General features: G+C 50.8%; 1 protein-coding gene and 1 long non-coding RNA gene across 5 annotated transcripts in view; one reads left to right on the forward strand and one right to left on the reverse strand.

The window, feature by feature from the left end:
* Positions 1 to 1,714: 1,714 nt before the first annotated feature.
* LOC102474151 (phosphatase and actin regulator 1) overlaps positions 1,715 to 24,638 on the reverse strand; it is a 418,994-nt gene continuing 396,070 nt past the window's right edge. For all 4 annotated transcript variants that reach the window (XM_006141181.3, XM_014590989.2, XM_027774820.1 and 1 more), the window contains 5 exons: positions 17,201 to 17,256; positions 11,999 to 12,060; positions 5,859 to 5,999; positions 2,734 to 2,810; positions 1,715 to 1,885 (listed from right to left, as the gene is read on the reverse strand). In XM_006141181.3, the coding sequence (XP_006141243.1) occupies positions 1,870 to 1,885; positions 2,734 to 2,810; positions 5,859 to 5,999; positions 11,999 to 12,060; positions 17,201 to 17,256 (352 nt within the window). In that variant the 3' untranslated portion in view covers positions 1,715 to 1,869. The remainder of the gene's footprint in view (positions 1,886 to 2,733; positions 2,811 to 5,858; positions 6,000 to 11,998; positions 12,061 to 17,200; positions 17,257 to 24,638) is intronic.
* LOC102473608 (uncharacterized) lies at positions 15,888 to 24,502 on the forward strand. The gene is made up of 3 exons (XR_003550649.1): positions 15,888 to 15,994; positions 23,985 to 24,159; positions 24,388 to 24,502. It is a non-coding gene; the product is annotated as an uncharacterized LOC102473608 (long non-coding RNA).

Here is a 24,638-nt window from a genome sequence, read left to right on the forward strand (position 1 = left end):
CAACGAAAGAGCCCCTCCCTCTTCCGTCATACCATTGCACATTCAAACGTCACGGGAAGACCGTGAATGGTCTACACTCAAATCCCGACCACATTTTCCATGAACAGTACCTCTCCCCCCCAGGCAGGAACGAATCACGTCCACATTCAAAGAAAATCAAAGGATCTGGTGATGTCCCCAAGCTGGATAGAGGCACGCTTGCTCCAGGGGCTGAGAGGGGAGTGCAGTCAGGGGAGTGCTGCCTACAGGGGTGCCCTGAGCTCTCCCCCAAAAAACGCCTGGCCCCTGGGTTGGTGCTGGCTGGAACGCCTGCAGAGAGGTCACCGGCCGCCCCGATGGTGGTGGTCCTAAGAGCAACTTGCTCCTGCATGGCGGTTGGTGGTGGGGACCGGTTACCTCTTTCTGGGAAGGCCAAACTGGCGGGTTTCGAGAACCTGGGTGTGGAGCTGGAGAGCCAGCCACTGCCAGAAAGATCGTGGGAACTGAGGAGCCCCCGCAGAACCGGGCAGAGCTCCGCGGATGAGGGCCCGGGAGCTCTGTTAGCAAGGGACACTGACGAAGCTGCAGCAGGCATTGTCAGAATACCTGGGAGGGTGTCAGGGTGCCCTGCCCTCAGTGCACACTACCGCAGTGTCCCTGCCGACAGGGCGTCACCTTCCTGTGGTCCCAGTGGGTAGGACAGTCAGAGGGACCTCTCTAACCATCCTCCCCAGCATCCTGGGGCAGAGCAAAGATTCTCTCTGGAGAAACGGGCAGGAAGGTACGCCGTGGGCACGGCTGGTGTGTGCCCGGGGCGGGCCTGTGCCAGGCCCTGGGCTTCTCTATGGAAGCTCTTCAGTGAAAAGAAAGGAGGGGGGTAGCCATGGAGTGGCTCGGCGGGACCCGTCCCTCAGAGACCAGAAAGCCCAACTTACAGGGATGGTCTCTGGCCTACACGCCTCCGTCCTGTCCCCTGAAGTTAGCAAGTTCCAAGCCGCCCCATTATCGGCCCAGGGGCGCGTGGAGAAAATGAAGATGACCAGTCACGTGGAGTTTCTGTACCCTCCAAAGGGTCTTCATGCTGATGCGCACAGATGCCAAGAAGCCTTGGCAGTGTCTGTGTATGGACCTCCCGTGACAGCTTTCTGCACGCGGGCGGGGCACTTCATCTGCACTGACACGTGACAACTTTCCTTTTCTAAACCAGAGCTTCCCGGAGGGTAGCTCAGCTCTGGCCAAGGGGACCAGATGGGCGCCATCTTCCACATCTGGAACACACCCAGTCTTGGGACCAACAGGCAACCGCAGCTCCCCCAGAAAGGGACCTCCCCTTTGGGTCACTGCGTGGATGACTGTTGAAGGGAGGCGGAGGGCAGGGACAATGGAGGAGGGTGGTCCCTCCTTCCCAGCATCACCGTCCTAAGGGGCCCCCAAACCAGATGCCATGTCTGGAACCACCAATTTGACCGGGTCGAGGCGGCCACCCCAACCACCAGCGTCGCACGGTTGTCCCCAGATCAGACCCACCGCCTCAGTGCTCTTTGGATTCAGGTGACGACACTCGATAGGAAGAGGCTCTCTGGGGACTGCACAAGGCTGTGCCGCCTGCCGGGAAGTCTTCCTCCAGGGCCCTGCGGTGCCCTCGGCCCTGCCGGCGGGCAGGACGCGTCTCGGTCAGCCGTGGTGGCAGCAGCTCTGACGGCAGAGCGGTCACCGTTGCGTTTCGCACACAGAGTCCTGATTGGGTTTCCATTTATTTTTCTTCTTCTTTTTAAAAAAGGCAGTTCAGGAGATTTACATCGTAATGGGGAAGAGAATAAATACCAGCACTTATGGTTCTTATAAATTTATGTTTTGAAGACAGCATAGCACTCAGGAGGATTTCGGCTGTTAAGGTCGGTGAAACCTGGGGCAGAAAGAACCACGTAAGACCGAAAGGCTGTGGATTCGGGGATCCGGTTTTCCTGTCCTCGGACGCCCTGTTCCCAACAACCACAGGGAGGCTGGAACCTCCCACCCAGAGCACATCCATGGGAGCTTCCTCGGGCACCGAATTCACCTGTGCTTTGGGAACCGCTAACCTGGAGCTCTCGGACTAGGCCAGACAGCCCGCGGGGACCCGTCACGCTCCCAGTGTGGGCTCATCAGCAGAGGGGAAACCCTGTGTCAGGCCACTACATCCTCGGTGAGTCCTGTTTCTCCAAACATTCACTCCCAGAGTCAAGAACTAGGTCAGTGGCCCTGCCGCTAATGGGCTATGACCTTACATGAGTCCCTCAAATCCCTCTGGACCTCACTTTCCCTAAATGTCACACAGGACTGTCTGGGAGGATGACAGTAAGTCATACAGGGCTTGAGACCTGCCCAGGTCCGGCCTCAGCTGACCGGCTGTCAACTCACAGCCTCCTTTTGGGCCTCGGTTTAGGTTCCCATAAAAGCCTGCCTTGGGGGTCTTTGGTAATCTGGCACCTTCCAGATCTTTCCTTTACATGGACTGGAAGGCAAGCATTTGGAAGGCTGCTTTCAGCCTGGGGCTGCCGTGTCCCAAGTCTTCCTGTCCTCCTGTCGGTGACCGAAAGCAGGTCTTCACAACAACCTTTCTTTTTTTCCCGCCCTCCCACCCCCAAATTGGGCTCCCACCAAAGCATGAGGCCCCGAAGTAGACAGAAGAGCTTCATTTGCAAGTACTTACTGCAATTTTTCGGGGGTGGGGTGGAAATCAAAGACAAACCAAACCCAACCCTCGCTACTAACCTTGTTAAGTGTCTGCTCAGTTCATGAACTTCCATTTCAGTGCTTTTAAATTCATTGAGCTCCTTCCGAATGGCAGCCTGGAAGGGAGAGAACCCATAAATGCACAGGAGGAAGACGGCGTGAGAGCCCCTTTGACTTCTGACAATATTCATTATTTCCTTCTACAAAGCCACCCAAGTCTAAAATGGGTCACTGCTTTGGGAGGGAAAAAAAAATCCCCTGGGGGTGGCTTGAGGCTTTCCCAAACCTAAATCACAAAGGATAGAAGAGCCCAGCAGGTGGCGTGCTGGTTACGGGGCTGGGTCGCCCAAGGTGGCCCTTGCAGTCTGAGTCCTGGACCAGGTGACTTCAAAAACATGCTGGGCGTGCGTGCATGTGGGCCCCAAATCCCGGGAGAAGGCTGGAGGAGAAGGGATTGCGTTGTAGCCATCCCTCCTGGGGGCTGATTTCTCACTTTTCCCCGTCTCTCTCTGGCGAGCGCATGTGCCCTATAGCAAAAATATTAAAAAAGAAAAAAAATAGAATAGGCTACCACCCGAGGTGTTTTCCTCTTTTCCTCACACAGCTGTTCACTGAGGTTTGAATAGTGCGCTCCTGGGGTCCCGAGCACACACGTACGTGTCAACCCCTTGTCTCCCTTAGGTAGATACAGAGTTTGGCACAGGACCAGCGATGATCCCAAATGGGAACTTCTAGAAGAGGTGGATCAAACTCCCCGACCAAATGAAGGGAACAGGTGACGACCAGCCCCCGCCCTCTCCCCGGTCTGATTTATAAGCCTTGGCTCTTTGACAGCTTTGCTGACGCCCAGGTGCTGCCTTTCACCACTTGGGGTGAGTCTTGAGCAACCTCCCTTGTCCCGAGGTCACCACGTGCACGCACACTGCCACGGATGTGGTGAGGCCACGGGCGATGGCTGAGCAATCATGGGCGGAAGTGATGAGGCAGGGAGGTGGAGAAATTAGCTTGGAGGAAGGGTGGGACTGGGGCGACCTCACTTCCTCTGCAGGGGCAGAGGTGGTGACGTGGGCCCTCTGCACACGCTCTCTGCGGGGCATTTGCTTTGACAGGAATATCAGAGTGCGAGGACAGAGAAGTCCTCAGGGAGGGGCAGGGTGGCTCTCCTGGAAAGCAGGGTCCTTGGAGTTCAAGCACCTGGTTTTCAGCTTCATGGGGAGGAGGGTGAGGGTAGGGGTGGGAGTGTCCCTTCTGTCCCCAGCAGTCATGAGGATCTGGATCAGTTTCCCGCCTGAGACCAACTCAGATCCTTAGCACTTCGTAAGTGGGGACGTCCTGGGCGTTCCTTGGCCATTTGCTGATACCCCCGCCCTCGGGAGCACCTGCTGTGCATCTGAGGACCGAGGGGGCGAGGAGGCTGCGGAAGCCCTGCTCCTTTCCAGGCCCTCTTAGACACGACAGGCTCCCTGGCTCCCTGGGGGGCAGGGTCTGTCTGTCTGTCTGTCTCGTGCATGGTGGTGCCAGTTCCTGGAGTCACTCAGCGTGAACTCCTGCATGGGGAAGAGACGATCGCGCGTTAATAGAGGAGGCCTCGTTTCCCGTGCACTGGCGCCACATGTGAGCCCGCTCCTGGGGGACGTCTTTCTGCCTCTGGCCAGTTCAGTCCCTCCTAAGGGCAGCAGCTCCCCCGAACTCATTCCCTGCAGTGCCTGGATCTGGGCTGGGGCTGACTGCCTCTCTCAGGAGTAGGAGGAAACCACAGGTCCTGGGGACAATGGGCCGAAGGCTCCATAGAAGGCCCTGGCATGCCCCATGGTGTCTGTTGTTACGTACGGGTTGGGTCCAGTTGTTCCAGACTGTGTGTGTGTGTGTGTGTGTGTGTGTGTGTACACGTACATGCATGGTGTTTGGGAAAGGGTCCTGCTGTGTTGGGATCCTCCCATCCCAGTTTTCCAAGAAGTTGGGATGACAGGTGTGTGCTACAGCCCCCGGCTTTAGCTGGGAAATCAAACCAGGGTCCCCCACGTGGCTTCCACATGCCGGACAGCAGCATCTAGAGCATGCTGCTGTGGCCAGGCCTAGACTCTCTCCTCTCCTTTGTCCCCCTCCCCTCTCCTCTCCCCTCCTCTCCTCTCCTCTCCTTTCCTCCTTTCCTCCCTCCCCTCCCTTCCTGCCTCTCTCCTCCCCTTCTCTCTCCTCTTTCCTTTCTCTCTCTATTTTTTTCCCTTTTTTTTTGACACCCCCCCAAAAGGGTGTGGTCATGCTACAATCCTTTTTCCTCCACTTCTCCATCCTGTCAGGGTCTTAGACATGCATGCACATGTGCCTGGCATGTTTTTCAAGCCAGCAGAGCTGGGACTCAAACCACAGTCAGCCATGTGGGATCTGGCTCCCTGTCCACAGGACTTGCCCACTGTGCTGTGGGGCCAGCCCTAGATTGTATTTTTAAAGAGACCCTTGGCCCTCCAGTTCCCCGGGAGGCCGGACCAGGGTGGGGAAGGGTCACCACACAGAGGTTTGTCCTGACGCCTGGCCTAGTGACGGTGAGGACGGCTGACCATCTGCGACGGTACACACCCACTTGGATTATTACGGTCCTTTCAGCTTCCCGAGTCATGGAGATCTAGTTTAGTGACGTCTGTTCTGTCACCTGTGATCTGAGTCCTGTCCCTCCCGTTAGGTCACGAAATGGCCAGTGCAGAGGCTTTGGCTTCTTCTGGTTTTGCAAATCTCCTGTTGGATGTTGAGGACAGGGTCCTCTACACCAGGGGTCCCCAAACTCCAGGCCATGGACCAGTACTGCTCCTTGCTTTCACAATGTAGTGGCGGTTAAAATAAAGTACGCAACGAATAGAATGCGCTTGAACTACTATGACGCCATCCCCCTACCCCTGCCACAGTCCCTGGAAAACAGTGTCTTCCATAAACCCATCCCTGGTACCAAAAAGGTTGGAGATGGCAGCTCCACACGGGTGCTCTGTGAGGGGCCCGGGGCCTCCTGGACTTCCCCCGTGCTGTGCCGCCCCTCTGTGCTATGTTCTTTTACGCCTGCTGAGTCGGGGCCCTCTCTGCAGGCTGGTCTCCCAGGCCCCCAGCAGTGAGCCAGAAAGCCACCGTGAGGCCGTGCCTCCCACTCTGGGTGCTCTCTGCCCCACTCCCCTGCTCACTTTGTCAGCGGCGGTGAGGCGGGTCCACGGCTTGTCTGCCCTGCGGTCGTAGTCCTGAGCGTCGGCCACCTCCACGTAGTCACTGAAGCGGATGAGGATCTTCCTTTCCCGAAGTTCTTCTACTGTGGGCCTTTGACTGAGCTGCAGGGAGGGAGGGAAGAGGACCCCGTCAATGGGAGGGGCTAGGTCACTGGGCCCTGTCCACGAATTCGTAAGCGTAGAAAATGAGGTCTAGAGCGGTAGGTGATGCTCATACTGTGACTAAGGGGCAGGGCCTGGTGGGGACCCTGGGCTCCTGAGTCCTGGAGCTGGAACCCTCCTTGGACTTTCTAGCCCTTGTAATTCCCCCAGGCCCAGCTGGGTGGGAGTCTGTCTCTGGCCTCCTGGCATTGCCGCACTTCAATCTCTACGACATTCGTCTTTCTGCTAGGCCACAGAGGTCCCTACCACGTACCAGGTGACAGAAACCTGCTGTGAATGAACGGTGACTTTGTCTTATTTTGGGTGTGTGAGTCCACGTGTGAGAGTCGAACGCAATGCTCTCTGCATGATGGGCTTGTACCACACTGGGTGTGTGTCTGTGTGTGTCACACACGAGTCTGCACGTGCAGTGTGCAAACTCTATGTAGGGTAAGAAGATGACTCAGGAAGTCAGAGGGAATGCTGCTAAGGGTCTCCTCAAGAAGTTCAAATGCAAGGTCAGTTAACAAATGCAGAGCGGAGCAGGAACAGAGCAGGGCCATACGGGTGCCCAAGGCAACAGGATTGGCCCCTGGGATGGCTCTGTGGGGAAAGACCGCAGGAATGGGGACGGAACAAGGAAAAGAATCTGTATATATTGAGCCATCACTGACAATACCCACGAGCACCCCTGACATTACCCACGAACACCCCACTTCTGTGCTTGAACAACGAGGCTGACGTTTCTATCATCTCTTCCTGGCTAATTTCTTCCGGGGTAACACGGCTGCTGTCTTTAGGACACTGTCTGTTCTCGCTCACCTGTGTGCTATTTCTCCTCCAAGCCCTAGATTCTGGTAGGTTCTATTAGAAGATGCAGTCAGAATCTTACTACTCAGGCCTAGAAACACACACTGATGAGTCTGAAGCACTCTGGCTGTTTAGATTCCACATCATGCAGCGGCCAGACCCTGTTGGCTGGTGCTAGAACGTTCCAACTTGCTGCAACACAGAGATGGTTGTTTGGCTGGTTTTGAACAGAGTGGTGGCAGGTACTACTGGACACTGAACAGGACCCAGGCTGACCTGCACTCCCTCTGGGCCAATGTTGGGACACTCTGGGGGTCAGAGACCTCGCAGGGCTGTGCCTTGAGGCTGCCTGGACTTGTGGGCTCTCCTTTAATGGTTCTAGTTTGTCCTGAGGCTGCCTCGGTGTTCCTGGGGCAGGACATTCTGGCATTAGTGGTGGCCCATCACAACCACAGGCTTCCCGGGCTGTCCGGTGGGAATCACTGTCAACAAACATGGCGGCCATCTTGGCTCCCAACCGTGTTCTCCATAATGTGCATGCAGGGAGATCGTACATGAGCATTGAAATACATAAAATATAAACAAAACTTGATGTTTATTTGCTCCGGATCAACAGACTCCTAACTCAAAATCCCCACTGTGTGTTCTTTAAGACCAGCAGGATTTACCAGGAGCTTTGGGGAACAGTGTTACTTTCTAAGTGAGCATGACAGGAGAGGTGGTCAGGCTCTAACTTCCGCATCGATCTCCCTGGAACTCATGACCTGGATTCTGCTAACAGCTCGTCTGGAGTGAACAGAAAACTAACAGCAAGCTCTGAAGGTCCAGGTCTACTTTTCAGGCCTGAGGCCCACGAGGCATTAGACATGACCTCTCCAAATTAACAAGGCCCTGAACCCAAGCGCAAGTGAGGACAGGACAGACACTGCCTTGGGGGATCTCAGGGGGCGTGTGAACCTCGACTCTACAAATGGCCACCACGGCTCCCCTCTGTGAGCGTGGGCTTGTCCTCTTGAACCTGAGGGACTCAGGAGATGCACCTTTGGCCTGTGGCTCACTGCAGCCCTTGGGAACTCCCAGAAATGCAGCTCTTCCTTGAATGCTAAGGAGTCATATTTGTGGCCAAAGTCTGGGGGTGCTGGGCCAGAAGAAGGGGCACAGGGCAGCCTCAAGTGGCATCTGTATCAGTATGAGCTGCATCAATGGCATCATCTGCAACCAAATACTCAGAAAAAAGAAAGAAAAGGAAATTGACCGAGACCCCAATCCCACTGTTAATACCACCTGAATCCAAGTGTATCTCTTCCATCCAGGTATCTGTCTATCTGCCCATCCATCCGGGCATTTATCCACCCACCCATCCGCACACACATGCAGGCAGGTATGTATGCATGCACACATCCACCCATCCGTCCATCGATCCAAACATCCATCCGTCCATCTATCCGGTTAGCTAGCTAGCATTTTTTGAAAGAGGGCCAGCAGGCTTTTTTTCTTTTTTTTTTTTTTTTGAAAAGACAAAGCATGTCATTTTTAGATTAGTCCCAGTTTGGCCAAAGGACATGCTGGTCTGTTGCTATCAGCAGCTGCTACTGGGTTTTCTTTTTTCTTTTCTCACTAGCATATTAAAATGAAGTAGAACTTTATTGAGGAAATCCTTGGGCTGAGGATAAGTGTGTGAAAAGCTGCTACCATCCCTGGCATCTGGACTTGCTGTGATAAAGGCTCACGAGGAAAAGAACTCATGGAGAGCCCGGGAGAGTGGCTTCCCCACCTGCTGGCAGGCGCTGCATGGCTGGCGGCTGGCGGCAGAGACAGATGTGCAAGCTGCCAGTCTCTTCCTTATGAACTGCTCTCTCTCGGCTCAAGCTTCGGGTTTCTAATGCCCTACGCCAGGCCCAGGGGAGGTCAGATGCTAAAATTACCAGGTCGTTTCCCTGGAGAAGAAGGGGAAGAGACCAGGAAAGAGGCAAGAATCTGACCTTGAGGCCCTGGCAAAGACTATCCCTCGAGTTACCCACCCTGGGGAAAATGGGCGTGGAGGGAACCCCTTTCCCTCTCCCACTGCTAAGTTATTCCAAGTAGTAAAGTTTTCTCAGTAAAATCATACCAACTTTTTTTTTAAGAGATAAGAATGAAATCAGTGCTGAACTAGAGACAGAGGTGGAAGCTGCCAGTCTCTTCCTTATGAACTGCTCTCTCTCGGCTCAAGCTTCGGGTTTCTAATGCCCTACGCCAGGCCCAGGGGAGGTCAGATGCTAAAATTACCAGGTCGTTTCCCTGGAGAAGAAGGGGAAGAGACCAGGAAAGAGGCAAGAATCTGACCTTGAGGCCCTGGCAAAGACTATCCCTCGAGTTACCCACCCTGGGGAAAATGGGCGTGGAGGGAACCCCTTTCCCTCTCCCACTGCTAAGTTATTCCAAGTAGTAAAGTTTTCTCAGTAAAATCATACCAACTTTTTTTTTAAGAGATAAGAATGAAATCAGTGCTGAACTATTTGAGCAAGCAACCTTGAAGTTATTGGAGCATTTTAGGGCTCCAGTCACCAACACTAAAGACTTGGATGAAAATCTGCCTTAAACATCTTGGTGACTGTTTAGATCTTTCTGTATCAGAAATGAGGGGTTGGGGCCAGCAGGTGGTGTGGTGGTTAAAGTGCTGGACTCCCACATGGCTGACCATGGTTCAAGTCCTGGACCTGGTAGCTTGCTTTCTCACTTTCTCCCTGTCTCCCCCAGTCTCTCTGTCTCTCTCTGGTGAGTGCACGATCCTTGTAGCAAATGAAAAAAAAATCCTAAATAAAATGAAATACATCTTCAAAAGGAAAGAAAAGAAATTGTATTTTAAAAGAAATGAGGGGTTATCAGCAGTGTCTCTCCTACCCTGACATTTCAAAGACACGCTTAGAACAAGCTGATGTGTTTTCTTTGTCCTCCCAACTTGGCCTCAGGAAAAACTGCACCTACCTCCAAGACTGGGTGGTCTTAAAGCTACAAAGGGTCCAGCCTTGGCTGGGATGAGAGAAACTGGTGGTTGAGGGGAGGTCGTTTGATTTTGGCTCTAATCTCCATCAGGGGGACACCAGTCAGTCCCCGAAACATGCAGGTATTTGTTTGTCCTATTTCCTTTAATTAGGGTGGCATTTGGCTTGACACTGGGTGTTTGGGAGGCTATTAGAGAATGTGTCGTGAAATAGAAATTGTCACCCTAGTAATAGGCATGATATTTCAGGATCTCTGAACTTCGTCCTTGGTGTATCATTTCTAGGGAGAGCAATCTACTAATAAACCTTTTAAAAATTAATTTTAATGACTCTCTTAACTGTGCGTAAGATGTGAGTGTCTTTTTCTCAAGATGGTCACTGCAGGAGGCTGATTAAAAACCCTGTAGTCAGACACGAGGTAGTGCTAGACCTGTGCTATCAATTAATTAAACTTGGCAACATCAGCCAGGAATAGCCTTGAGGATGAGTTGATTATGGAAGCAGCCACTCATGTGGAACGAGATCCATGCGGGTCTCTGTTGCATTGCTAACCCAGCTATGTTGGGGGTTAAAAATATACAAACATTCCACTTTATGAATTTTATCTAGCTACTTATCGTATATCCTCATTAAATTTATTAGTACTTTTGGCATTTTCCTAAATTAGGAATTTATACTGGATATAGTATACAAAGTCAAACAGTTCTTTTTACAAAGTTTTTTTTTTTTTTTTGGAGAGGTTTTCGCTGTAGGGTGCGTGTGCTCGCCAGACAGACAGAGAGACAGAAAGCGAGAAATCACCCCCCAGGGGGGATGGTCACGCCGCAATTCCTTCTCCTCCATCCTCCTCTCGGGATCTTGGGCATGCACGCACACGCGCCCAGCGTGAGTTTTAAGCCACTGGGTCCGGGACGCGAACCGCGGTCAACTACGTGGGAGTCCAGCGACATAGCCATTACACTAACTGCTGGTTCCCTTTTTAAAAAGTTTTTAGGGTTTTTGCCAGGCAGCATATGTACTCACTGGATAGAGACAGAGACAGAGAGAAAGAGAGTGAGATATTACCCCTTAGCGGGATGGCCACACTGGAATCCCCTTTCCTCATTCTCCTCTGGACATCGAGCACACGTGCCCAACATGATTTTTAAGCTGCCAGATCTGGGAATTAAACCCCTGTCAGCTATGTGGGAGTCCAGCACATTAACCACTATGCCATCTGCTGGCCTCGCCAAATCGTTCTTAATTACCAGGAAAAGAAGGCATCGGAGCAAGCAAAGAAAATCCATACTTTCCCAGGGTCATGTAAATGACTGTTTTTGCATTTTATATTTCTTTTTTTTAATAAAAATATTATATATGTTATCATCAACCAATCATTTTCCATTTTTGTATTTCTTTTTTTAATAACAATATTACCACACATGTTATCATCAACCAATCATTTTCCATTTTGTATTTTTTTTAATAAAAATATTACATAAATGACTGGTTTTGATCATGTATTTTTCTGATGACCTTATGGGGTTATAGTGAATTTTATTTTATTATTAATTTTAGAGACTGAGTCTTGCTAGATTATCAGAGGTTGGCCTCAAACTTTCTGTCCTGGCTTAGCCACCCCGGGAGCTGGGATTAGAGCCGGGCTCAGTTTATAATAAATTAAAATAAAATAAAATAAAAGAAGCATGGGGCCGTGCAGCAGTGTAGTGGTAAAGTGAGATGCTCTGCAGGGTGGGCCATGCCAGAAGGTTCTGGGTTTGCCCCTGCAGACCTCTCTGAGAACGCCAGGTTCACGCCTGCACGTGACCCAGGATGGGCTGGGCTGGGTCATGGCGTCAGGACCCTGCTCGAAGGCTGTCTCTCTCTGCCTCTCTCGCTCACAGAAGGAAGAAATAAACACAAAAGAAAACATCGAGTGTAACTGAAAATGCATGTGATGGACATCAAGCTGTCCGGGGGTAGGGGGTGTCACAAAATCAACCCTGAATGTCACTAGGCAGAAGGGCAGGAGGCCTGAGGCTGACGGTCCACCTGAGTGGGCCTGCAGAGGGCAGAGCTGGGCTTCGTGACACCTGAGGGAGGAAGGAAGTCACACGCTGGCGCTGTGAGGCACCCGTGCCGGCCCACCTTGTCCTGTCCCCCTTCCCAGCGCCAAAGCCACCTCACCTTTCGAGTCAGCCTCCTCTTGATCTCTCTCTTCTCCTCTTGTTCCTCTTGTTCATTCCGAGCTGGAAGAAATATTTCAGATGTTTTTGACTTGGGCCCGTGGTGTCACACACAAGGGTGCCCTCTGAACCTCGGCAGGCTCTGGGCCAAGCACCTCACGATTTGCAAAGGGGAAGAGGCTCCTGTCCCCTCCCCACCACCTCTGCCTATGGGCTACTTTCCACATCAGCTGTTTCAGATTGGTAGCGAGGGACCAGCAGATGGTGTAATGGTTACATCACTGGACTCTCATGTGGTCGATTGTAGTTTGAGTCCTGGACCTGACGGCTTAAAACTCACTCTGGTTATGTAGGCGTGAGTGCTCAAGATCCCGAGAGGAGGAGTTGTGGTGTGGCCACAACTTGGGGGGGGGGAGATTTCTTGCCTTCTATCTCTCTGTCTCTCCAGCAAGCACACACATTCTCAAACAAAAAAAAGAATCCAAAAAAACAACAAACAAAAACCAAACAACAATCAAATTGGTGGCAAGAAGCGTGACCTTTGCATTTTGTTTTCTCTATGTCTCATGGGGGTTCAAGTCTCCAGGCAGAGCGCTCAGTGGAGAACAGAGCTGAGAGCAAAGGAGGTTGGTTTTAAATGATTGGGAGCGTTGTTGGTTGAGACGGGGCATTTGGGGAGAAGGGAGGCTCCCTCCATCTTTGGACAAGACACCCCATGAGCCTCGCAGACACTGCAGGGGGCTGGCTCATCGTGACATGGCCTCGTGTCGGTGAACCGCAGACCAGCCTCGAACTGCTGCAGAAACAAAACCCAACGCCCACTGCGAGGCCAGCCACAGCAGCGAGAGGAATTTCAGCGAGCTCACCTTTCGCAAGCCCTGATTCCATGAAGTCTTTGAATCTTCCAAGGAGTCCAGAGAGCATGGGGGCGGCCGCGGTGTGGGCCAGGAGCGCCTGCATACAGTCCTTTAAGGAGTGCCTTGGGAGCGGACTTCAGAGCCTACACGTCTCTGCTTACTATGTGGGGATCACTCATCGGGCTTTAAAGAGGTCTGGGGAAGGGAGCAGAGATTGGGAGGGCGGCAAATCTGGGCTGATTTCTCCTTTTACGCGAACTGAATGGCCTTGGGAAGATCATTTCTCTTCTGGGCCTAGGAAGGGTTCCTGGTCCCCGTGTGGGCACAGAGAATGGCCTGTGTCTCTCAGCCACTGCGACTCAGCAGCATCAGCGAAAGGAAACACAAGGTGAGGTTGGCGCGGGCACAGTGGGACCACCCAGGCTACTCGCTCTCTCGTTTTGAAATCACAGCTGATAAATTACATTTCCATATCACATCACTGGTTTGTTGTATTGGGCACACTGCCGTTTAGCTGAGGCCCCTGGTTGTCTCAGTAGTGGGAAAGGTCTTTAAAAGAAAGAGACCCCGGGGCATTGCATGGGAGAGCTGAATCCTCCATGGCCAACTGTATGGTCGAGTCCTAGACCTGGAGGCTTGAGAGACCTACTGAGTGCATGTGTGCATGTGTGCCCAACGTCCCAAAAGGAGGGAGACGCGGAGAAGGGACTGTGGTGTGACAATGGCCCATGGAGGACATTTTCTCATTTTTCTCTCTCTCTGTGTCTCCCGTGAGCACATGTACTCTCTGGCAAGTTAACGAGAAGGAGAGAGATAGAGATAGAGACCCCTGTGTATAGAAGGAGGCTGGGGACTATCTGACAAACTGTCCCACCCTTTTTTCCTCACCAACTCCCTGAAGGTGACAAACCCTCCTGGTAGAACAAATGGGAGCTTAGAGCAGACCCTGGGCCCTTGGGCAACAACCCCGGAGCACTATACGGCCACTCTGGCTGCCTGTGGGCGGGGCCTGTACAGGGCAGGCTTCCTGCTACCCCAAGGGGTCACCAGAGGTCCCTGCTCCTGCCTGCTCCATGGTCCCTGAGACCTCTACTGTGAGAGCTTCTTCCCCTGGATTTAAAGATTATCTCCCTCGTTCTTTACAAATGCAAATTCCTCCTGGAGGACACTTGCTTCAAATTTACAGAATCATGTCTATTGGGGCAACGAGGAGCTCTACAGACCCCCGGACCTCCAGCCTCAGTTTACAAAGGGAGGTAGGGACACCGAGGGGCGCTAAGTGACCAGTCACACCCAGTCACACTCAGTGTGGCTCTCAGAAACCAACTCCAGCTTTCACTCCCCTTCCCAGTGGTCACATTTTGCTTGGGGTAAGCCCTTCTAGGACTGGTGACTGGCGTCAGCCTTCTGACCCTGGGGGCTCCTTCCAAGCTGTGAAGGCCAGTGCTGTGTGACAGCTAACGGAGCCTGGACCCTTATCCCCTAGGTGCTTCTCTGAGGTTCCTCTGGGGTGTGGGGGCCACACACCTCCTGTGGCATCTATACCTTTAGTCCCAGGCCATTTACAAACCCTGTGTTATGAATTCTCAGGCAGAGGGTACCAAGACAACCCCATTAGTGAGCTAAGGAGAGAGGCCAGGAGAGGCCCGTGACGTCACCGCTGCAGGTGCCACCATCAGAGTGCTGTCATTGTGTGCTCAGATGGGCACAAGGTCTCATTGGCTGGCCACAGGACCAGGCAGGGTGCGGTTAGAAACCAGCTCAGACACGCCCAGCTGTGACTTGACGTCTCTGTTGCTGCTGTCCCCACCCCTGCACGCAGGAGTTCCTCAAATGACTTAGAGTCCAGGAAATGAGGGTTAGAACACATTGTCTGAGGACATTTTCATCCACACCAGACAGTTCTGGTTGAACGATCAAAACAGATTTTTTTTTTTAAAGAAAACATATTTAGCAGGAACGAAGTTATAGAATGCAGGGAAAAATAAGAACCTATGAGAAAAATTCATTTCTGAAAAGTTTTCAAGCAGAGAAAGGATCAACCTGTTTTGAGGTTGGTCAAGCGGGTTCTTTCATTTGCAGCTCTTTCACCAGGACCAGAAGAAAGAAAGAATTTAAAAAGTACCAGGGAAACAAGCTTTAAAATCCCCACTGCTCTCCTGCATCTAAGCACTCCCTGGGCTTACAAGACGCAAGCAGATGGCAGTAAAAGCCCAACCACAAGGGCCCTTCCTGTGGTCTCCCAGGGATCTGGGCGAGCCAGACGTGGGACCTGGTGCCTTTGGAAGGCTTGAGGTGAGCTGGGAGACTTTAGATCTCTTTCCAGAAATCTGGCTCTTGCTGAGATAAGCACTATTTTGTGAAACCTGAACGGACTCCCAGAGGTGGTTTTAGCTTGAGTTTAGGCGTCAAGGGAGAGGGAGGAGTGAGACGGAAGCTGAGTTTGGGAATAACGTCCACCTTTCTGTTTTTCTCTCAATGGAAAGTGCTTGCTGGATCCGGGAGCAGGTTGGGGCAGAAAAGGAGGCGGCGTACTGGCAAATGCTTCCCTGACCGTGGCAATCAACGGAAAAAGTTCTGGTTCTGTGTTAGAGGACACGGAGCTTAGACACGCTTAGGGGGGCATGCCTTCTTAGAGAGAGGTCTCTAGTCCTAGAGACCCCACAGACATATCTGGAGCAGCTTTAAGAGCAAGGAAGGTCAATCCTAAAAAGAGCTTCCACGGAGAGTGGGGAAGTGGCCGTCGGCATGGAGAGGGGGGCGGGATGTGGGTTGAGGCCACCCAAAGCAGAGGCAGGTTCTTTTCCTATCCAGCACCCGCCCTCTGTCCCCGTTTACTCTGGATACATCATGGGACCACAAAAAAGGATGGGTCGGCAAGTAAAATGAAGAACCTCTTAGTCTGGTTGAAGTGGAAAGACCCAGCCACCAAACCATGGTCCCACGTGATAGACTGGGTGAGTGCGTGTCTAACCGCGGGACGTCAGAAAGTTCGTGGAAGATACGCAGTTCAAGCAGAAGCTTGTTTGAGCGCCAAAATATGGGCATCTACGCAGGGCTTCTTCATCATATGCATTTCCCATCAAGTTTTTGAAGACCTCATGGGTACACAAAGCAGCATTTCTACACAATTCTGCAGGGTATGTATTTCTCTTTCCTGAGAGAGGTTAGAGAATTGCTTTCTTTCTTTTTTTTTTTCTTTTTTTCTGGAGAGGTTTTTGCTATAGGGCGCGTGCGCTTGCCAGCCAGAAACAGAGAGATAGAAACCGAGAAATCACCCCCCAGGGGGGATGGCCATGCCGCAATCCCTTCTCCTCCATTCTCCTCTCAGGATCTTGGGCACGCACACACACGCGCCCAGTGTGAGTTTAAGCCACTGGGTCCGGGACTTGAACTGTGGTCGACTACGTGGGAGTCCAGCGACATAGCCATTACACTAACTGCTGGTCCCGAGAATTGCTTTCTTTTCAGATGTTGCATCATTTTCTTTCCCCCTCTCTCTCCTGCCTTCCTTCCTTCCATTTTAATTTGATTTAATTTAATTTTATTTTATTTTATTTTATTTTTGCACCAGGTGGATCCTCTACATACATTCAAACATCTCTGTGTCCTGAACCAAACCAAGGTCCATTCACTTTTTCCATCCACGGCCATCAGTGACCACTAGTTTTAGGCGGGCCCATGGCTGGCAAGATGTGGGCATCCTGGAGGAGGGGGCCGGGCATTGTCACTGGAAATGCTTTCTCAGGCTCTGCCCAGAGGGATGAGGAATGGACCCACAGCAGCCAACAGAAATTCCTATTTTCTAGTCCCTGTTTTCAAATAGCCCTTCCCCTTATTTTGGCTACCAATATCAAATTTGCCATTTTTCCCCAAAGAATCATCTATCCAGTTTTATTTATTATTCTTATTTTTTATATTTGCTATAAGGCACACACACTCGACAGAGAGAGAGTGAGAGAGGGAGAGAGCCACCAAGTCTGGGACCTGAACTGCAGTCAGCCATGTGGGACTCCAGTGCCCCAAACACCACACCATCTGCTGGCCCCCAAATTTGCCATTTTTAAGCCTATTTTGGTTTCAAGGGATCCTCACTGCAAGGCCATTCAATAATAAGTTCTCTCCCACTTTTCAGTTTCTCCCTGACTTGGCAACTTTGTAAAAGCAAGGTTCTCCTCGTAGTCCCCGAGCGAAGGAACAGAATGGCATTAACTTTGCAAAGATGATGGTCAGCCAGGTCAGAGACTCTGTCTCCTGGGCCCCAGGTAGAAGCTCTGGGTCCTACAGTTAAATAACAACCAAAGCCACCAGCAAACATCAGCACCGCAAGGGGTTCAGTCACTTACGTTTCAAAATGTTCCTCTGCTCCAATTCCTCTGCAGTCGGCCTCTGGCTCAGCCGCCTACGGAAAAAATCCAGGAACAGTTTTTGAACCATATCATAGCCTCCTTGGGTCATTAAGCTCCGTGGCCCTTGCAGACACATGAGACCCGGCCAGCGGCTGGAGTTCTCGTCCCATCCTGTGTTCTGAGAGACTGACTCTCGTCACTGACGCCGCCTCAGTTCCTCAATTTCAACCCCAGGAAAGCCACCGTGGGTCACGTCATACGGGCTGACCCTGTGCCCTCCTCCCTCCTCCCCTCCTCCGGGGCTCCCGGGGCAGTGCACTGAGACTCAGACCGGCTGTTCCCGTCACAGAAGTCCCTTTCTTTCCTTGTGGCCTCCCAACTTCAAGACCGTGGCCTCTTGTCTCTCTCTCCCCTCCCTCTAGGCTAGGCTTTGCTTCTTGCTCTGTTTATGCAGACCCAGTGCAGGGGGAAAAAGAGACCGATGGCCCCAGGGAGATGCGGGAGAGCCTGTCTGGTCTGCAAAAGAACAATAGCTTCCCTTCTTCTCGTCCCCACCCACCAGCACCAGAGCCTCATTAGACACGGGATAACAAGTGGACAGGGACAGAATGACGCTCCTCTGGCTGCCACATCATTTAGCCTTAGCAAGGAGAACCTCATGGCGGGGTCTGGGCTTCTCCCATTGCAATGCAGAGGGGAGGGGACAGAGAGTAGGTGGCAGGTAGTGACTGACACAGCCACTGAATGGGATGGTTCCCCTAGGAGGACCACGTACCCGTGGGTCTGCAGGAAGTTCCAGGAATGGTCACAAAAAGTGCATCTAATGAAACACTATGCATGGATTTCAAACGCTTTGGGCACCGAAATCAACTCATACCTCGACTGTATTTTTCCATACACCCTTTGCCATTCCCTCCTAGAGGAGGCCTCAGCGCAAGACAGAGGCATTTGTATTTTTGAAGTTCTTCGCAATTACTGAACCACCCTGCAATTACTCAACATTCTGCTTTACTCACTGGAAAAAGGTGTGTGTAAGATGAGAAACTGTAGCTGGGACCAGCAGTTGGCATAATGGCTATGTTGCTGGACTCTCATGTAGTTGATTGTGGCTCGAGTCCCGGACCCGGTGGCTTAAACTCAGGCTGGGCACACATGACCAAGATCCCGAGAGAAGAATGGAGGAGAAGGATTGTGGCGTGGCCATCCCCCGTGGGGGGGCGGGATTTCTTGCTTTCTGTCTCTCTGTCTCTATCTTTCTGGGAGCACACATGCCCAACGACCTCTCAAAAAAAAAAGATGAGAAACTGTGGAAGTGTCGACGGAAAAAATAACCAACTGTAAAATTAATAATTAATAATTAATGCAATTTATTTCCAAGCCAACTGTGAGTGACCTAGGCCCGGAGAAGAGGCACACATGCCTTTTCTCGGGGTGATCATGTACAGAGGTTCCTTTTATTTGTTTTTGAGATTGACAGACAATACTTAGTGAAAAGATTTTCCATTGGTCTGGCCCAAAAAGGTGGGACTTGTAAAAGGGGGGGGGGCTTGTAGGTTATAGGTGGGTTCCACAAATTCTTAGGTCGGTGATTGGAAGGGAAGATCTGTGTCTTGGGAAGAGATTAGTTAAAGAAAGGCTTAATCTACATCTCAAGGAAAAGGGAAGTTCTGTATCTTGGGAAGAGATAAGCAAAAGCATACACAGTAATTGGTTGAAATATACATCTCAAAGATGTTATGCCAGGGACAGGAGGTAGGAAGAATTCTGTTAATAGAAAGTAAATGGTCTGTTAATGTCTGTGGGCATGACTTCCCCAGTCCCCTTTGAAAAGATTTTGGAAAAAAGGAAACAGTAGTCAGACCTCTGTCCACAGAAGGACAGTCCCCCGCTGAGCCCTGCAGGGTGTGGTAGGCAGGAGAATTCCCCTAGATGTCCAAGTCTCCGTCCTGCCCCAGACATCAGCAACTAGTGTCTATACAGATGGAGTATCCTTTATCCAAAATGCTTGGGACTAGAAATGTTTTGGATTTTGGAATGTTTGCATATCCACAATGAGATCTCTTGAGGATGGGACCCAAGTCAAAATCCAAAATTCATTTATATTTCTTTTTTTCTGTTGGTTTTTTAAAAAAATCATTTAACTTTATTTATTATTATTTTTCTTTTCCAGTTTGATCAGACAGTGAGAGAGAGAGGACAAGTGAGAAAGTAAGCCACCAGACGTCCAGGGTTTGAGTCATGGTTGACCACGTGGGAGTCCAGTGCCTTTAACTACCAAGCCCCGAATATTCATTTATATTTCATACACGGTTCATGTACATAGCCTGGTGGTATATTTGGTCTCCCCACACCCCCAAATCCCAATCTCTTTCTCAACACAGAGGACCTACCTAAAAGGCTTGGTATTTCTTGAGTGACAGAAGTGTCTTTTGTCATTCATAATAAGCCCTTTTTGATCCCCTGTGGGAATATGCTAATGATGTGACTTAGGGTGGGGTGGACATGATGAATGGGTCATCTCAAAGACCAGTGATTAGGAGGTAGTGGCTGGCAGGTGGCATGGTGGTTAAAGGTGCTGGACTCCCACATGGCTAACCAGAGTTTGAGTCCTGGACCTGGCAGCTTGCTTTCTCTCTCTCTCTCACTCTCTCTAGTCAAAGTAATATAAATAAATACATACATAAATAAATTTAAATAAAACGCTTATTTTATTTTTCAATTAAAAACAATTTTTTGAGAGGTTTTTGCTTTAGGGCACATGCACTCACCAGAAAGAAAGAGACAGAGAGACAGAAAGCGAGAAATCACCCCCCGGGGGAATGGCCATGCCACAATCCCTTCTCCTCCATTCTCCTCTCGGGATCTTGGGCACGCACACACACGCGCCCGGCATGAGTGTAAGTCATTGGGTCCAGGACTCAAACCACGGTTGACTACATGGGAGCCAGCAACATAGCCATTACGCTAACTACTGGTCCCCAAAATAAAATAATTCTTAAAAAAAATAAAAGGCTGGAACCTTCAAGTTGGAAAGGGGAGTGAAGCCAGAAGGGGACCTTCTAAAAGGACGTGGGTCTTAGTTTCCCTGTTCTGCTGAGGAGAAAGAAATGGAAACGACCCAAACGGAAACGCAGTAAGAGCCAGACCGTGAGGACAACATCCTTCTAAGCTGCTTGGAATGCAAGGTCCATTTCAACTTTAAAGGCCTGAAGGAAGGTTCGAGCTCCGGACTCTGGTTATGCCTAACTCATGTCCAGAGGAACTGGTATTTCACAGGATGTGAGACCCACAGGAAATGGATTACCTAGGGATGAGCAGATAGTGTAACGGTTGCATGACTGGACTCCCACATAGTCAATGGCTGTTTGAGTCCTGGACCTGGCAGCTTAAAACTCATACTGGGCTCGTGTGTGTGTGTGTGTGTGCCTGCCCAAGATCCCAAAAGGAGTATGGAGAAGGGACTGTGGTGTGGCCATTCCCCCTGAGAGGGTCATTTCTTGCTTTCTGTCTGTTTCTGTCTCTGTCTCTCTGGAGAGTGCATGGGTCCTATAGCAAAAATTTCTCTTAAAAAAGAAAGAAAGAAAGGAAGGAAGGAAGAAACTGATTAGTTAAAGGGCCCACCAATCAAGACCATCATGACCTCTTGGACCCACCATGGAGCTGATCACGTGCCCAGACCCTTACCCCTATTTCTGTTCTTAAAAATGTGTGCTTAGAACTCCCCTGGGGAGCTGGGTTCTGGCGTTAGCTCCCCACCCTCCTCACTTCCTGCAAGGCAATGCAGCTGGATGTCCCTCAGTCACACCCGATCCACAGCCTGGCTTGCGACACACGGAGGTCTAGGGTTAGTTCGGTGATGGGAGAGCTGGCGGGGTGAGGGGGCTGAAGGTTGAACACTGAAAGCGTCCCGGCTGCTGATATGTCTCCAGAAGGTGCGGGCAGGGTGGTGCCCAGGAGGGACACGGACACCCTGTCCCTAATACCTTGTGCTAGCCCACATGTCATCTGTAGCCTTTATAACATCTTTACACTCAACTGGCAAACGTAGGAATGCTTCCTAAGGACCTGTGAGCCAGCCCACCACATTAACTGAACCAAGGAAGGGGTCCCAGGAACCCCAGTTTATAGCCAGCTAGTCAGAAGTACAGGTGACAGTGACCTGCAACAACCTGGGACGGGGGTCTGAAGTGACAGGCAGTCTTGTGAGACTGTGCCCTTACCCTGTAGGACCTACACTACCCAGGAAGAGAGTCAGAATGGAACAGAATGATTCCGTCCGCTGGTGAACAACTCGGAGGCGGGAAACCCTCCACACCCCTGGGCCCAGAAGTGGGCTGCCAACTGTGAGAATGGAAACAGACTTTGGGTTTCCTTGGCAGTCTCAGATGTTCGGCATCCCCACTGACAAGGGCAGCTGGGTATTTAGAAATTCATATACTGGACGGTCTAAATTTGGACTCGGTAGTTTTAAGTCCTTTCTAAAATATTAATAGCAGCCTCGCACTGCAGGAGGACACGGGAGGTTGCACCCCGAGCAGGCTGGTGTCACGGGTCTGGGTGAGGCTTCCTGGCTCCACTCTGAATGATCTTTTTAGAAGCTCTTTCTTACCTTTCAGTTCAAACAGTTCTTGAAAGAATGGAATTACGAGTTTCTATTGGTGCAGAACATTTTTCTGTTTTGTTTTTTTTTTAGGTTGTTGCCATGTGCTGGCTGGCCAGAGAAAGACAGAGAGAGGGAAGGCCACCCTGCTGTCCCTTTTCCTACACTCTACTCCGGATTTAGAGTACAAACGCATACCTGATGTGATTTTCAAGTTGCCAGATCCGGGATTTGAACTGTGGTTGGCTGTGTGAAAGTCTACCCTCTTAACCATTGCACTACCCATTGGCCCTGGTGCAGAACTTTTATGATGCCTAAACATAGTTTTCTTTCTTTTTTTTTTTTGCAATGGGGCGCTGTGTCCCCCAGAGAGCCAGAAAGCAAGAAATCGCCCCCCCCCCACCACACACACACATGCTGATGGCCACACTGCAATCCCTTCTCTTCCATTCTCCTCGTAGGACCCTAGGCATACATGCACACGCACCTGGCATGAGTTTAAGCCACCGGGCCCGGGACTCGAACTGTGGTAGACTATATGGGGAGCTCAGCGGCATAGCCATTATGCCAACTGCTGGTCCCTACCCATGCATAGTTTTTTCATAATACATGTTTTCCACGAACTTCTTGAAGACCCTTCATATGTGTTTTAAAAGGAAGCACGGGGGCCAGCAGGTGGCGTGGTGGTTAAGGTGCTGGACTCCTACAGGGCTGACTGTGGTTCAAGTTGTGACGTGGCAGCTTGCTTTCTTACTTTCCCTCTGTCTCTCTCCATCTCTCTCTGGTAAGCACATATGCCCTATAGTAAAATAAAAATATTAAAATAAAAAATTCTTTGAAAAAATAACAGAAAAAAAGGAATGCACGGCCACTTTTATGGGATAGTTTTGTAATACCCAGGCTTTCGATCAAGCTGGAGCTCTGGAGGCATCTACTGTGAACAGATCCCTCCAACCAGTGCAGCTTGCATCTCGGAGGGCAGGCCAACACCTTGGAGTCTGATGCTAAGTGTCCACAGAAAGCTCTTTCACTGGTTTTGTTTTATGTTTTTTTTTTTTTTTTTTTTTTTTTTTTGCCATAGGGCACATGCCTTTGGCAAGAGAGATAGAGGGAAAGTGAGAAATCATTCCCTGGGGTGACAGCCACAGTCACCTCTCCTCCATTCGCCTCTTGGGATTTTGGGCATGTGTGCACACATGCCTAGTGTGATTTTCAAGCCATCAGGTCTGGGACTCAAACCATGATCGGCCATGTGGGAGTCCAGTGCCTTAACCACCATGCCACCTGCTGGCCACCATTCACTGTTTTTTGCCCAGGGACCCATGGATTCCAAGACTAAACATATTGCCTGATTCTGTGCTGGCCTTTTTCTTTTTCTCATGGGTCATGTTTGAAGGGGGCATATCTGTGAGTAACTGATCTATAACCAGAGCATATTCTTTTATTTCCTTGGCAGTTTGCAGTCAAACACATCTGGTGTCAAAGCAAGCCCTGGATTTATGCCTCATTTCCCTTGAAAGGGTCAGTCACAACAAGGCCAATCACAGTTATACAACGTGGCTGTGCCCTCCGGCAGGGCACTGCTATGACTCACTGTGTTGACTTCGAAAATTAGATTTGGTAGGAAAACGATACAGGGCATTGTAACGACTCAGTAGGCAGCTCAGGCCACAGGGGATCTGGGTTCTGGTCCTGCCTCTGTTCTGAACATCCTTGTCTTAGACAAGGTATTGAACTTTGTAAGGCTTATAGTTTTTTTCTCTGTAAATAATAATCATTTAATTAGCTAATATTGATTTAATGCCCATAATATACACAACAGTTCTAAGCACTGTATCTAGGCTAATTCATGTAATCTCTACCTCCAAATCCATACCACAGCTCCAACGTCCTCTGGCCAAGTGACATATTGGTTACATCTTCATAGATGTGCGGATGTGGGGATTCGGACGTGGACATCTGTCTGCCACAACCAAGACTTTAGTAGACAAAATGCCAAGTGCTGTCTGAGGAGCTGGGCTGGATTCTACCAGCTCTCTCAGGCATGCTCAGAGGCGCCCTTTCTTTGAGGTGGACTGCCTTCAGATGGGGTGTGCGCGGTCCACTGAGCCCAGTCCCCCGTGCTCACTCAGATAACTCGTGTCAACTCACTCCTTCTTTCCTATCGTTCTTGTCCCAAAGGCGTCTGAGTCTGAGACTCTTGGATGAGCTCGTGGAGGCCACAAATCCTGACTTTGGTTCCCTGGGTCTTTCATCCCCCAATCTACCCAACATGGACTAAGAGCCTGCTGAGTGCTACCCATGTTCTTAAGGACCACAAAGCCTAGCAGTACGGATAAGTGACTAAAATGTGCAGGTGGGGACCAGCAGGTGGCGTGGTGGTTAAGGGGCTGGATTCCTACAAGGTGGACCTCAGTTGGAGTCTTAGACCCAGAGGCTTGAAGATCACGCTGGGCGTGTGTGCACACGTGCCCACAATCCCAGGAAAAGGGTGGAGAAGAAGGGATTGTGGCATGGCCATCCCTCCCAGGGTGAAGGGGGGGATTTCTCACTTTCCCTCTCTCTGTCTTTCTGTGTTTCTCAGGTGAGTGCATGTGCATAAGCAAAAAACCTAAAACAAAATGAGTTCGTGTGAAAATCAGATCAACAATTTAGAAGGCGCTGGAGTTTAATAAACTATCCTCAAAACAACATGCAAACTGGACATGACTTGGACTTTCGCGACCAATGCGGAAGGCACTGTGGATCCTCCCAGCACCTCAGAGCGGCCATAAAAGCTGGATCTAGCAAAGATTATTGATGAATCGCACAGCAGTGGGGCCGGGCAGGAGGCAG

This window comes from Tupaia chinensis, unplaced genomic scaffold (genome assembly GCF_000334495.1).
Source record: "Tupaia chinensis unplaced genomic scaffold, TupChi_1.0 Scaffold000048_1, whole genome shotgun sequence".
NCBI classification, from domain to species: Eukaryota; Metazoa; Chordata; class Mammalia; order Scandentia; family Tupaiidae; genus Tupaia; species Tupaia belangeri.